The following is a 13,353-nucleotide window of genomic DNA, read 5'->3' as shown; positions in this document are numbered from 1 at the left end:
GTTAATTTTTATGTTGGAGAGGGCAGAATTTAAAATTTTGTCGGCTTGYGCTCTGCAATAAAGACTCGATGAAATGAGTCTATATATGTATTTATATTAATTTCTTGACGCATTGAGAGCTTGCTTTAAAAAACTAAAATATTTATGAACTTTCCAGCAGACTTCTTTGCAAGTATATATGGTATAGATTTAAATCTATTTTCACGCATTTTTCCTTTACATGCACTTCCTTCACTCGATGTGCAAAAATTGTTTTTTGTGTTTCTATGTAATTATGAAATGGCCCCTGAAAATCTCTTTGGTACGCTCTAATAAATCTTAACAACATATATGAAAATTTACAAATGCACTCTACATGCAGCTATGTATATGCAGTATATAGTATATATATATGTATAGGTATATACACCTGTAATGCTTAAATAATGGTGTAATATGCACTTGATTAGCCTAAATTACTATTAAATATAAATAAATAATTAAAATATGTAACATTTGAGTATAAGTTAAAAGTGTTTTCTTTTTAAAGCTAATTTGAAGTGAATTCAAAACGAGTATAATTGTCAACAAACTTGCCCGAATGCCGCTGGCGCGTTCAGGAACACTTGCATTTTCGGAAAGGCGCAAGTTGGGCTTTCAACGCGGCCATTCATTCACTAACTCCGACAACACYGTTACCTCAGCTAAGCGCAGTTAACGCGTTAAGCTTTTTGCGCTACACGCTGACAGCCTTACATGAGTTGACATTTCTCCTTGGCACCGGCTGCTCCCTCGCCGTTTTCCGGTATAGCACCATTACTCTCTTTGACCTTCTTCTCCTTCTTCTGCTTCTTATGCTTTTTGACATCCAACTGCAGCGACACGATACGCGACTTTTCCATGTTGAGCAACTCCTACAAATGTATACACACAAACACAATTACATAYAGGCGAATACATGAACAGTTTGGGTAAATACACACGTGTCATAATGTCTTTCGACCAAATTAGCATAATTTCATTTTCAATATTGCCAAAAACATACGCACGCAACGCTAAGAGCAAGCGAATACACATTCATACACTCATATGTATGTATGTATAAACCGACAACCGTGCAGTTGTGTGCCTGTGCTGCCGACAACAACACTTATTTCACATATTTCCACGCATTCGTTTTGCAATTTGGCACTTACCTGAAACAATTCGGTGACGTTGTGATTGGTTTTAGCCGATGTCTCCATAAACGATATGCCCCAGGCGGTGGCCTGTGCCTGCCCCTCGGCTTGTGTCACCTCACRTAGCTCAGTGCTTTCATCGTTCTTATTGCCCACCAACATTACCGGTATATTGACAACGTCCGGCCCCTGTGCATGGGTAAAATTTTTGGAAATGAGAAATTTCAAGTTARCGCAAATGACATTAGCTATTTGCATTACGCATACACACACACACGCACACATACTTGTATATGTATGTAAATATGTATGGGTTGACGCACTTAATTAAAGTAGCAATTATTGGCAATTACCTTAAGGTCTTTAATATTCTGCCAAATTGGTCGCAGCTCCTCTAAACTCTGCTTGGAGCACACCGAGTAGACTAATATGAACGCGTGACCCTTGGTTATCGACAGTCTTTGCATAGCCGGAAATTGGTGTGAGCCTGTTGTGTCCGTTATTTGCAGTGTGCAAATGTTTTTATTGCAACTAATCACCTGATGGAAATGAGTTGTGAACATGAGCGAAATGGTAATTGAGAACTTGTTTTTTTATTTTATTCGAAAGTAATTTAAGCTCAATATCTTAGCATTATAATTGTAAAATGTCGCAGATGTGTATTTTATATGAACTAATGCATTTTTAATTATATACCGATAATCAAATACAAATATAATAGTAGTTAAATGAGTGCAGTATAAATGTCTAATATAATATAAATGGATGAGCATTAGTCATCCGCTGGTAAGGTCATTTAAATAAGCTTTGCAGCTCTCCGAGAGTATAACTGAAGTGCAGGCAATACACTTGAATTCTTAATTTGCTCCATTGAGCACTTTGCATTGTTATTGGCTGACCTACAAGAGCGAATTGTGATTTATATCACTCATACGCCACGCTGTCTGCGATGGGCCTGCAAGTTACTTATACGCCATGCACAATTCATGTATTTGCTTTTAGTGAGCAATAATAAAATAATGCCAAAAAATATGTGTTGCTAAGAAAGAAATAGTGATTGATGTCAAGAAATAGTGACTAAGTTTTTAATTTATTTTAACTTCGATAATAAGAATTTAATAAAACATTTGATCAAGGTCGAAAATTTTTGAAAAAAAAAATTTATACTAAGATAAAATTAGGGGTAAAGAAGAGTATGTCACAAAAATTAAAGGAAAAATTATTCTTATCCGTTTTAAGAGTAAAATATCTCGACTTCCGGAAAAACTACAAGTCTATGGAAAAATGTAAATAGCAAATGTAGGTAATAAAAAGGCTTAAATTTAATTTTTCAAGTAATCTCAAACTTAAGAGAAAATTTTAAATAATCGAGCTTTTCTTTATTACAGAAAATTTGTGCTTTCTCGATAATTGGTGTAAACTAAGCAAACATGCTATATACCGCTAAATTTGATTTAATAACAGAGGCTTATTTTCAATCGAAAATCCTAATTTCAAAATATCGGCAAAGTTCTTCTTCTTTATTAAGAGGTTATATACAGTTAGAACTTTCAATAATCGTACTCGGAAATTCTAAAGGCCGCACCTTACAGTGATCAAGAAGTTGCAAAAAAGAATGTGTTAAACATATGCAGAAACGAATGGGCACAAAATCCCGAGATAGTATCAAAAAAAAAAAAAAAAATGTTGAAACAAGTTAAAAAAATGAAAGAAAAAAGTTCAAAAAATTCGTGGTGGAAAAGGCAAACTTACAGGAAGGATGATCAATAAGTTGACATTATTTATTATGGCTTAGCAATAAGGGGAAATTGTGATTCCGTTAAAAAGGTGTAATTCTTTTTCGGCTACATATTCTCAAGTGTCCGGATGGACCAGACTCATGGTTCAGCTGGCAGAGGGCCAATCAAAATCCGTGATCACTCTAAATTTCATCGAAGCTGCGCGTGAATTCATCAAAAAACAGCCGAAATCATCATTTAAATTCATGCAAATGTAATTGAACATCTCAAAAACATCGATTTATCGCATTTTGACCGAACAATTGGGCTAACGAAAAGTGTATGCACGGGTTGTTCCGCACAAATTGACTGACGACTAAAAATTGCTCAGAATCCAACATTTTAAGGACATCATTGTGACCGATTATTTGACCAAAAATCACATTTTAACCATTAACCACTCCCCGTTTTTGCCTGATTTGGCACCGCGCGACTTCTTCCTTTTCGGTAAAATGCATTTGCCCATGAAAGAAAGCGTTATGCAGACGTAGGGGCCATTCAAAAGGCTTGCACCGGCATACTGGCGGCCATACCGGTCAACGAGCTAAGACACTCGTTCGACATGCCTTTGGACCGTGCAAAAAGCTGTATTGAAGCAGAAGGAGATTATTTTGAATATGACAAATTGATTTTCCGAATTCAGTTTTTTCTAAGTTCTGTTTACTTTGTAACCCACCTTGTACTATAAATTTTCGGCATTAGGACAAATTRTTGACAGGAAAACACTTTCTCTAAGTTTCTTTGTTATATCTCGCAGATTGACTGCTATTTTCTATAAAAAATCAGCCATAGTAATGCTTGAGAGTTATAATCCGATTGCAGTTATAATCCATTTGCAGATGTAAGAACTAGGACACTATTTCTGTCCTTGCTTATTAAATTTTAAGTGAAAAAACCAGATCAAATTTAAAATTATGTTATATGGGAAATAGGTGTGGTTGTGATCCGATTTTCGCACTGTGACAAGGAAATATCAAAATAATTCTTTATACCAAATTTGGTTGAAATTGGTCAAATAGGTCCGGAGATATGTGATTTCACCTAAATGGCGATGCCATGCCCATCGTCCAGCTTGTGCCATCGTGGATGTAAAATGTATTGACTCTGATACATTTAGCTATTGACTTACTTTAGTATGTTGTTTTAAATATAACCATTGTATAGGGAGTGAGCGTGGTTATCATATGATTTCACCGATTTCTCCTCAGAGAGTTATAACACTTTCTAGATATTTTCTTAATGCTAATGGTGGGTAGTACTAACTGCCAAGTTAGAACAAAGTTTCATCCCCATATCTTCATTACTGATGGAGGGTCGGGCAGAAAACCACCCGGATGTCAACTTATATATTTAGATATAATTTTTTCAAGAATACAAAAATTCTTTAATAAGCAAAACTGCTATCGGCACCTCTAATGGAAGTTATCAGCAACTTAGCAGGCAATTTCGAAGTTGCCAAGGAATATATTATGGGCAGTCAAAGATAATTCAAATGCATGGTTTTACAATGAAGGTGATATGACACACTAATTGTTAAGGGAACTCAAATGTCTTTTATTGAATGTGAAGTACAATAAATACAGTTAAATTCTGATTATAACATCATTCGACTGGCCTCCACAGCTTCTTTTACAGGAGCGGATGCGATGAAAAAATATATCAAGGAGTAAAGATATGGTATGTTTTTATAAATGTTTAATGTTTAGCGTAAATTTTGTAATCTCATTGAATACGCATTCAAATATGTACAATTATAATTGAAGTATACTTATTTTCAACTAATTAGTTTCCAATAWTATTCTATTTCATTTCACATGAGCAATCACAAGCTCATATTTTAGGCACAAACCTAATTACTTTCCTCTCAAAGGTAATTACTTAAACGAACAGTTGCATTTCCCTCTAAATATTTATAATATGGTATATAAATTAAAAATACATATTTTCCTTATATAGAAACGGAGGAGTTCCAAAATATTTATGTTCGCTAAAAATAAACCGAATCGAAGCAAACAGGTGTGTTTGCTTGTTTGTTTACAGTAAATTAACTAATACAATTAAAGCAGCCATGTGTCTCATACAAAACAAAAAACGCCGAAAAAAACAAAAACAAGAAAAAACGTTACATGGAACGTTTACATGGAAGCTGGAGTACTCTTCACAAAAAACAAAAAATCACATACAAAACTAGATTTGGATCGATCAGTTTGTAAGGCAGCTGTAAGCTATAGTGGAGCGATCTATAAAAATTCCAGCTCTCGTAGGTTTTCCATACAAGCACTTGATTCCGATCGCTCAGTTTGTATAACAACTATATGCTGTAGTGATCCGATATCGGCCATTGAGACAAATGGGCACCTTTTTGCTGAGAAAAAGATGTTTGAAAATTTTCAGATCGATATCTCAAAAACTGATGGAACAGTTGACGTATATATGAAAAACAGACGGACGGATATGGCGAGCCTCGTCGTATATTTAATATGCCCTGTTCAGGGTATATTTAGTAAATTACGATTAAACCAAAAATATTGTATTAAAAGGTAGATTTTACAAAAGTTTAGTTTTAACAAAATTCATGATCATTCGTGTGTTTCGCAAATATTTATACAAAATACGTTGATTGAAAGAGAACTCAATTAAATAATTGAATTCTAAGATGAATACTTCGAGTTTTTGTTTTTTTTTTTATAAAAAAAAATACTTTAATTACACCTTTTTAATTAAAACTATGCGATTAATAACAATTTCTGATTCACTCTTAGATCAATCGAGTTTAAAGCAAATCAAATTGTTAAAAATCCCTTTTAATTCAATAGTAATCATTACGGCTCTTCTACTGTCGGAGTCCGCATTGCACGCTGTCCCACTGTTTATGGCTTACTGGGTAGCGCTGCTATTATGCCGCACAAAAGCTTCRCCTACGCAGATCTATGAATAATATTATGCCCATTCGCTGATAATTTTCTGCGTATTTATATTCATGTAAGTACAGTACAACTGCGAAACAAGGAACTATTATTAAAAAGTTATATTTAACGAAAATCTGGTGAGTTTATGAACCATATTAATTCAACTTGATAAATTTTAAACACTAAATAAAATTAACCCAAAATTAAAGTCGGTTGTTTTTATACCCTGAAAGGGGAATAAAATTAGGTTTGCCCCGAAGTTTGTAAAATTCATAAAGAAACTTCGAAGACCTTACATATGAAGTATTTAGGTATATAAATTAATGGTTCGTCATACATTTTGACCAAAAGTCACCCAGAAACTGTAATTGAATTCCTCGGATAAATGATATTGTAAAATATATATTTCTAAGTTCGTAAGACTGCCCTTTACACTAGCGGCTTAAGTCGGTACACCTCAGTAGCGCGTTGCGATTTTTACAATGGATAAAGATATCGATTAAATAATTTGCCTAAAATTTTGTATTTCTAACCAAATTGCTTTTGCGAATATTGGAAAAGGCTTACAGTGATTCAGTTTTATCAAAAACACAAGTCTGTGAGTGGTATAAAGCCTTCAAAGGCGGTCGGGAGATCGTTGACGACCTTCGATCTCTTCAACTGAAGAAAATATTAAAAAATTGTAGGATATTTTGCTTGAAAATCGTTAGGCAAGTGTTTTAAGTAAGATGGGCTCGACATATCTCGCTAGTCCGATCGAGTGATTTTGGTGGATATTTTGGGTATAAGAAAAAAGGTTTTTTCGGTAAAAATCAATTTATTTTATTTATAATAGTCTCCTTCTGCTTCAATACAGCTTTTTGCACGGTCCAAAAGCATGTCGAACGAGTATTTTAGCTCATTGATCGGTATGGCCGCCAGTATACCGGTGCCAGCTATTTGATTGGCCCCTACGTCTGCATAACGCTTTCCTTTCATGGGCAAATCCATTTTTCCGAAAAGGAAGAAGTMGCACAGTGCCACATTAGGTGAATACGGGGAATGGTAAATGGTTAAAATGTGATTTGTCATTTATGTCCTCACGACCACTTTGAAAACGTTGAAACCACTCGTGCACTCTGCTACGGGATAGGCAATCATCGCCATAAACTTGTTTCATCAAGTAAAACGYTTCGGTAAAAGTTTTACCAATTTTAAAACAAAATTTWATGTTGGCTTTTCTTCGAAGCTCATTTTCGCACCGATAACACATCCGACACTTAAAACGCAAAAACTTCGCTTAGAATCGATGAAATATCATGAAATTTTCACTGCACAATCGATAAAGACAGCAGATTCTAACACACCAGTCAGCATATAGATTGCGTCACCAGGGGTCGCTACATTCAAAAAGTTTACTTTTTAATGCACCTTGTACGAGTATAACTGCCGATGAGACATGGGTTTTTGAGTTTGACATGCAAACAACTCAACATTCATCGGAATGAAAGCCGTTTTCAATCGATCGAAGAAGTTGCCGAAGGCCATCTGGTGGGAATAACTTTGAAGGCGACAAAATACWTATTGATGARTAATTAAATATTTTACCTTTTATTTACRATTTCCGGGTAATTTTTCCTAATGCCCAATGTTATTTTACTCGGGTATATACGTGAACTAGTCTCTCAGTGTTTGATATATCGATATGGAGAATTGCCAGCGTCTCTTTCTACCCAAGAAGCTGCTCATTTGTCAGAGTCGCCGATCATTATATAATATAATATAGCTGCCATAAAAGGGACCTATCGCACGCCAGTCCTAGTGTGGAAAACTTTTATTTCACGAGATATCCTTATTTGATGTGGATTATTGCCCAAGGCAAGGCTGTATTTTCTGAATATATTCAAATCGTGTCACGGTAGCGTGTAATTGACATACAAAAGCAAGATAAAGGTCTCCGTAAACTATCTTTCCTACTGAACAAGGTAACCCCAATTCGAAGCTTTTTCATATCAAACAACGCGATGAGAACCAGCAAGCATATCTATGTTTCTATATTATTTTATAACAAAAATACTTTCCAAAATCAAGAGTTCCTTGACCAAGTGTCTACTGTAATCACTTATACTCATATATTTAGTGTGTGGAGGTATTTCTTTCACGCCGCATGTAAACGTATGCATGATTGCACCGATTAAAATGGTTTAAATTAAATTCTACGCGTGCACGTTGCGTGTACTGGCTTATTTATAACCGAACAATTCGGAGCCAGGTTGACGGTTCCCACTCAGCAGCACGCTACATACATAAATGCATGTATTTAAGTTAATACATATGTATATAACTGTATACAGTCATGCTTTTGCAATATTTCACCGTTAAAGAAGATAATCGATTCGAGTGTTAAACGCTGCGTGCTTCATAGCTTTGCTTGCTTGTGTGTCAGTGTGTGTGTGAGTAAGTGGCAGTCAATCAGCAAAACAAAGAATTAAATAAACAACTTGTTGAAGTTCTATGTTTTCACTCAAGATCTGTGCACAGCCATTGATAGTTATATACTGATTTATATGGCAATTTTTATACGTATAATTATTTATCAACTGACAACTGAGACAACTGTTTGAATTGACATGTAAATACATATTGATGTAYGTGACTAAACACATCATGTACCAAGCGCGTAATCATAATTTCAAAATACCTTTAAGCAAATTGTAAAAAGGAACTTTGACATCACAAAAAGGAACTGTCTCTATGTGGCTATGTCTGAGCTTGGTATTCCCGCAAAGCTAATAAGGCTGTGTAAGCTGACATTGAGCAACACCAAAAGCTCCMTCAGGATCGGAAAGGAGCTCTCCGAGCCGTTTCRTACCAAACAAGATTTCTGACAACGGGACTCCCTTTCGTGTGATGTCTTCAATCTTCTGTTGGAGAAAATAATACGAGCAGCCGAGCTAAATAGATAATGTACAATGTTCTATAAGAAGGCTGGCGTACACCTATGATAAATATCATTGGCCTCAACAAACTCGCCCTTAGTTCTGCTTTCTCCAGACTGGATAAGGAAGCGAAGCGTATGAGTCTGCTTGTGAACAAGGACAACACATGTCCTGTCACCAAACAAACACTCATCGCAACTTGGCTTTCACATCACTGTTTACAGTCATAACATCGAAGTCGTGGATAATTTCGTCTATCTTGGTACCAGCATCAAAACCGACAACAATATCAGCCTTGAAATCCAACGCAGAATGACTCTTGCCAACAGGTGCTGCTTTGGATTGAGTAAGAAATTGAAAAGTAAAGTCCTCTATCGACGAACAAACCACCAAACTTTACAAGCCCTTCATGATTCGCGCCCTGGTGAAGAGAACATTCCCGCCGGTTGGAGGAGGTTGAGGAAGACTCTACTCTGTTGGTAAGATTATGTGGAGAAGTACCTGGCTGCACTTGGTATCTACATATTTATTACTTATCTATTTACATTGTAGGTGACATGCCACAAATATGTTCGATTCTATTTATTTCATTTCATTGCAAGACAAATAAAGGATTCGTGTTTCCAAAATCGGGCCATCTTGGTTACGGAACGCTGTACTTATTATTAAGTAAAACAAAATCTGTTTACATAAATGAAATGTTTAATTCCTGTGAAAGTACGTTTGATGCCATTTTGTATGGAACTCGATTTATTTTGCATGGCTGAACCCAATTATCGACGGTTTTCAAGGATAAATCAGCCGGTATTGCTGCAATTTCACGTACGATATTCATACGAATTTCATCAATAGTCGCTGGCTTGGTGGCCAATTGACTGGGCCCTTTCGTGATTATATCGATTGTGACGTTCGCTGTGGCGCCGATTGCCATTGAGCGGTAGCGACTAACATTCTCAGTAACGTGCTGGTCTTGATCATCACGGAAGAAGTACGGCCCATTGACGACGCCGGCCCATAAACCGCACCAAACCGTMATTTTTTCGGGATGCAATGGTTACTCATGGAGTTCGTATGGAYTGCTGCCTGACCAATAACGCATCTTTTTTATTAACGAAACCATTCAGCTAGAAGTGAGCTTCATTGCTGAAGATAATTTTTCGATTCACKAACATACAACGATTCTGGTAGTCAAGCGGCTTCAGTTCTTTCGTCAAATTCGCCACAAAGCGGACCGGTCTAGTCTRATGGGTCGGCCTTTCATAGGTTATATTAGCTACACTTTTACATGAGATTGCCTTGAAACTTTTCAAAAAATATTCTAGACATATAATAGCATTTAAAAAAGATAAAGAAGCGATAAGCGAAGCCCACGTAACACCTTAAGGAAGAACTTCATAGATTATTACAATATTTATATTGTATTATATATATGAAATATTTTAATACAGTCACAGATTTAAAAAAATATATATTTTTGCACTCTTTAACGTTAGAAATAAAAATCATTTACCTGCCGATAGGTGTCCTCAATGGTCGGTATGTACGTTTCGCGGAAGGTGCCCCTAATAAAACGTAAGACCAGCGAACTCTTACCCACACCACCGGCACCAAACACAACAACACGATAGTCATTGCTCTGTTCGGGCATGGCGCGAGTCACTTGGTTCTTTTGTTCCGTATTTTTGGGGGTTTCCTTTCCTTTATCGGCCATCGTGACAACTGCTGATGATGCTGCGTTACAATTTGACTAGTGATGCTGTAGTTTTGCCAAAGRCGCTGTTGTTGGTGGTGTCGGTGCAGGCGTTGAGGCGTTGTACAACGGGAATTTTTCAAAGCTTTTGTGAAAGTAAAGCAAGTATCGCCCACGTTCACTTGCTTTCTTTCWGCTTTATAAAACACTGTTCGCTTTCAATAATTTACTTCAACACTTTTTAATAAAATTACTTATTATGTTACTCTTGTTGTTTTAAACACGTTTTAAATTTGTTCACTTCAACTGACGCTTGCCATCTTTTGAATTCTAAAAAACAAGTTAAAATGAAAATGATAATTTATTTGCAAAAAAAMATTTTTTTTTATAATTTTTGAAACACTTTGTGCAGTATTTGCGCCACTGTTGCTCTGTTGTAATATTTTATATATCTAATTTTTTTCTTTTTCGTAATTTTCGTAAAATATTAATTCACATTTATCTACAATGAATGTGTTTACGCTTATTTCACTTCACACCAGCTACTTGATTACACTTCACCGCTTACAATGGACACTTAAACATGGCGTGTGATTGTCGTGCGCTTTCGGTGAGTKCGGTCGTCTCACTAATTCATTTCTACACKTTGGATTCACGCAAAGTGTCCGCATGCAACTGGCGAAACATTGGCACTTACATGAKTACATACAAGATACGATAAATATACATAAAAGCGTTTATATGTGTGCGTGTGTGCCTGYGTTTGTGTTTGTAAGCCAACACAGCCGGCTGCCAATTGTAGGGACTGGTGAGCCTGCGCTCCTGTGTTCCAGCACGGCTATGTAGTTTCGTGCTCGCTGTATGTGCCTGTCTCTTATACACATCTAGATGTGTATAAGAGACAGGATACTGGCTTGTGTGCCACACTGCCGCTGCAGTCCATATGCCAGTTGCCAAATGCTCATGCATGGTCGTGTCACCAACTGCTAATCATATCTCCAAGGGTTTGAATTTTGGTTTTGCATTACAAGTTCGGTTGGAAATCACAAATTAAGTTGTTTAGCTTATGAGTGGAGTGGTTGGAACTTGGTAACCTTACTGTTTTGCATACTGGACTTAGTCACATATGCGAATATTGCATTAGATATATTGATCTACGTAAATATGTATGTGGTTTTAAATTGCATCTTCCGCGTTGATTTCGCAATTATTTTGCATCTCAAATAAAATAATTAGAAAAAATTAAATATTTTAGTGCCTTAGTTTAGCTTCGAATCTGCAGCTATTTAGTAAATTAACTATCATCAAAGATAGATAGATTTCTGGCAGCAGTTCTTCAACAATATACCCTTAATTTAGTTGTTAGCTTGAAATATTTTTGAAATTTTTTCAAATTAAAATTCGAACGCAAGAAAAATGGATTAGTGGTTGCAACCGACAGAAAATATCATTATCTATTTTTTTTTTGTTTTTATACAGCGAACCATAATATGGTATACCGTGCCACGAAGGTTGTAATACTCGGAAGATACGTTGGATTTTTGCGATGAGTGAAATCCACAGAGAATTTAAATGTTATGTGCGAAATCAAATTTCCAAAACGCGCCAAAACGTTCAGAATGTTGAGAAAGCCTTCAGTGATAATTGTTTCTCGCGAGTAAGTGTTATTGATAATTATTCAAAGAGGATTGAGAACGCGTTGACGACAAAGAAGCAGTTTTTTCGAAAAGCGTAGACTTMACGTCTCTTAAACAATACTTTCCGACTACCGGGATATCATKAAACTTATTATTATTATAGGCGATGAGTTTAGAATTTATGCTCACAGTTGTGGCACACTCCGAAWGCCTGCCGATTGACCAAACTGTCAACAASGACTACTATTGAGTCTTATGCGTCGTTTGCSCGAAGCTATTCGTAAAAAGAGGCTGCAATTATGGGCCGACAACTCTTGATTTTTGCACCACAATAAGGAACCGTCACTGCATGCATTCTTAACCAATATCAGCCGCTGACACCCTTATTCGCCTATTTACTTTGAGGGGTAGGTCATAGATTTTGAAGAATAAATTAACAATTTTTAAACTATGAAAAAAGTCTTACTATTTTTTGCTCATAGTATTGTGAATATAAATTAGTGTGACGAGCTGAGTAAGGCTTGTCCGTATAGCTGTCTATATATATGCGAACTAATTGATTTTTGAGATTTCGATCTGAAATTCCTAACGCGTTTATTTCTTCCCAAGAAGCTGCAGATTTTTTGCTACTGCTGATATCGGACCAAACGAAGCTTTTGTATGGAAAACTTTTTATTTAACAAGATGTCGGCACGAAACTTCTCATAGCTTATTGTATCCGAGCAAATCAGTTAGGACAACTTAAGAATACAGCTGTCATACACACTATCTGCTCAAATTCCAGTTTCTTAGCGAACTTTTTATACTACAGGATATATTCACGCGACTTTAGCATGGATTATTGTTCAAAGCAACGGCATAATCTCCSAAGAAGTTGTTTAGAATGGACCACTACAGCTTATGACAGCTATAACCACTATAGCTTGAACAATCAATAAACAAGTTTTTATAAGGAAAATTCTGTTTTAATTTGTGAAGAAAATTTTCTCTCTGTTTTAATTGGTTTTCGTTTTATTTGTTGATAACTTTTATTTATTTTAATTTTATTTTTTTGTATGGGATAAAATTAATTTCACATTAATAGCTAATTTCTTGTGTTTTCTTAATAACAACTGTATTCTTTAATAAAGGTTTAAAATAATATGTTTTTTATAAATTTATCACTTTTTAATATTCGTTTGTACTTTACTTCAGGCTTTTAATTTAATTTCTTAATAACTGCTGTATTAAAAAAAATATTTACAAATAATATATGTCCTTTCAA

At 35.6% G+C, this 13,353-nt stretch overlaps 1 protein-coding gene across 2 annotated transcripts in view; it reads right to left on the bottom strand.

The window, feature by feature from the left end:
• Positions 1-13,353, bottom strand: part of LOC108974108 (GTP-binding protein Di-Ras2) — a 15,504-nt gene continuing 2,151 nt past the window's right edge. Inside the window, exons 1-5 of one of the 2 annotated variants that reach the window (XM_018941746.1) lie at positions 11,021-11,073; positions 10,273-10,782; positions 1,511-1,696; positions 1,176-1,346; positions 1-893 (exon numbers count right to left, since the gene is read on the bottom strand). In XM_018941746.1, the coding sequence (XP_018797291.1) occupies positions 732-893; positions 1,176-1,346; positions 1,511-1,696; positions 10,273-10,473 (720 nt within the window). In that variant the 5' untranslated portion in view covers positions 10,474-10,782; positions 11,021-11,073 and the 3' untranslated portion in view covers positions 1-731. Of the gene's footprint in view, positions 894-1,175; positions 1,347-1,510; positions 1,697-10,272; positions 10,783-11,020; positions 11,074-13,353 lie in introns of those variants that run through there. The other variant, XM_018941744.1, reaches the window with a different exon arrangement.

Source organism: Bactrocera latifrons, unplaced genomic scaffold (genome assembly GCF_001853355.1).
Source record: "Bactrocera latifrons isolate USDA-ARS-PBARC rearing strain unplaced genomic scaffold, ASM185335v1 scaffold_53, whole genome shotgun sequence".
Lineage (NCBI taxonomy): Eukaryota > Metazoa > Arthropoda > Insecta > Diptera > Tephritidae > Bactrocera > Bactrocera latifrons.
This window is presented reverse-complemented; position numbering and strand designations above follow the sequence as displayed.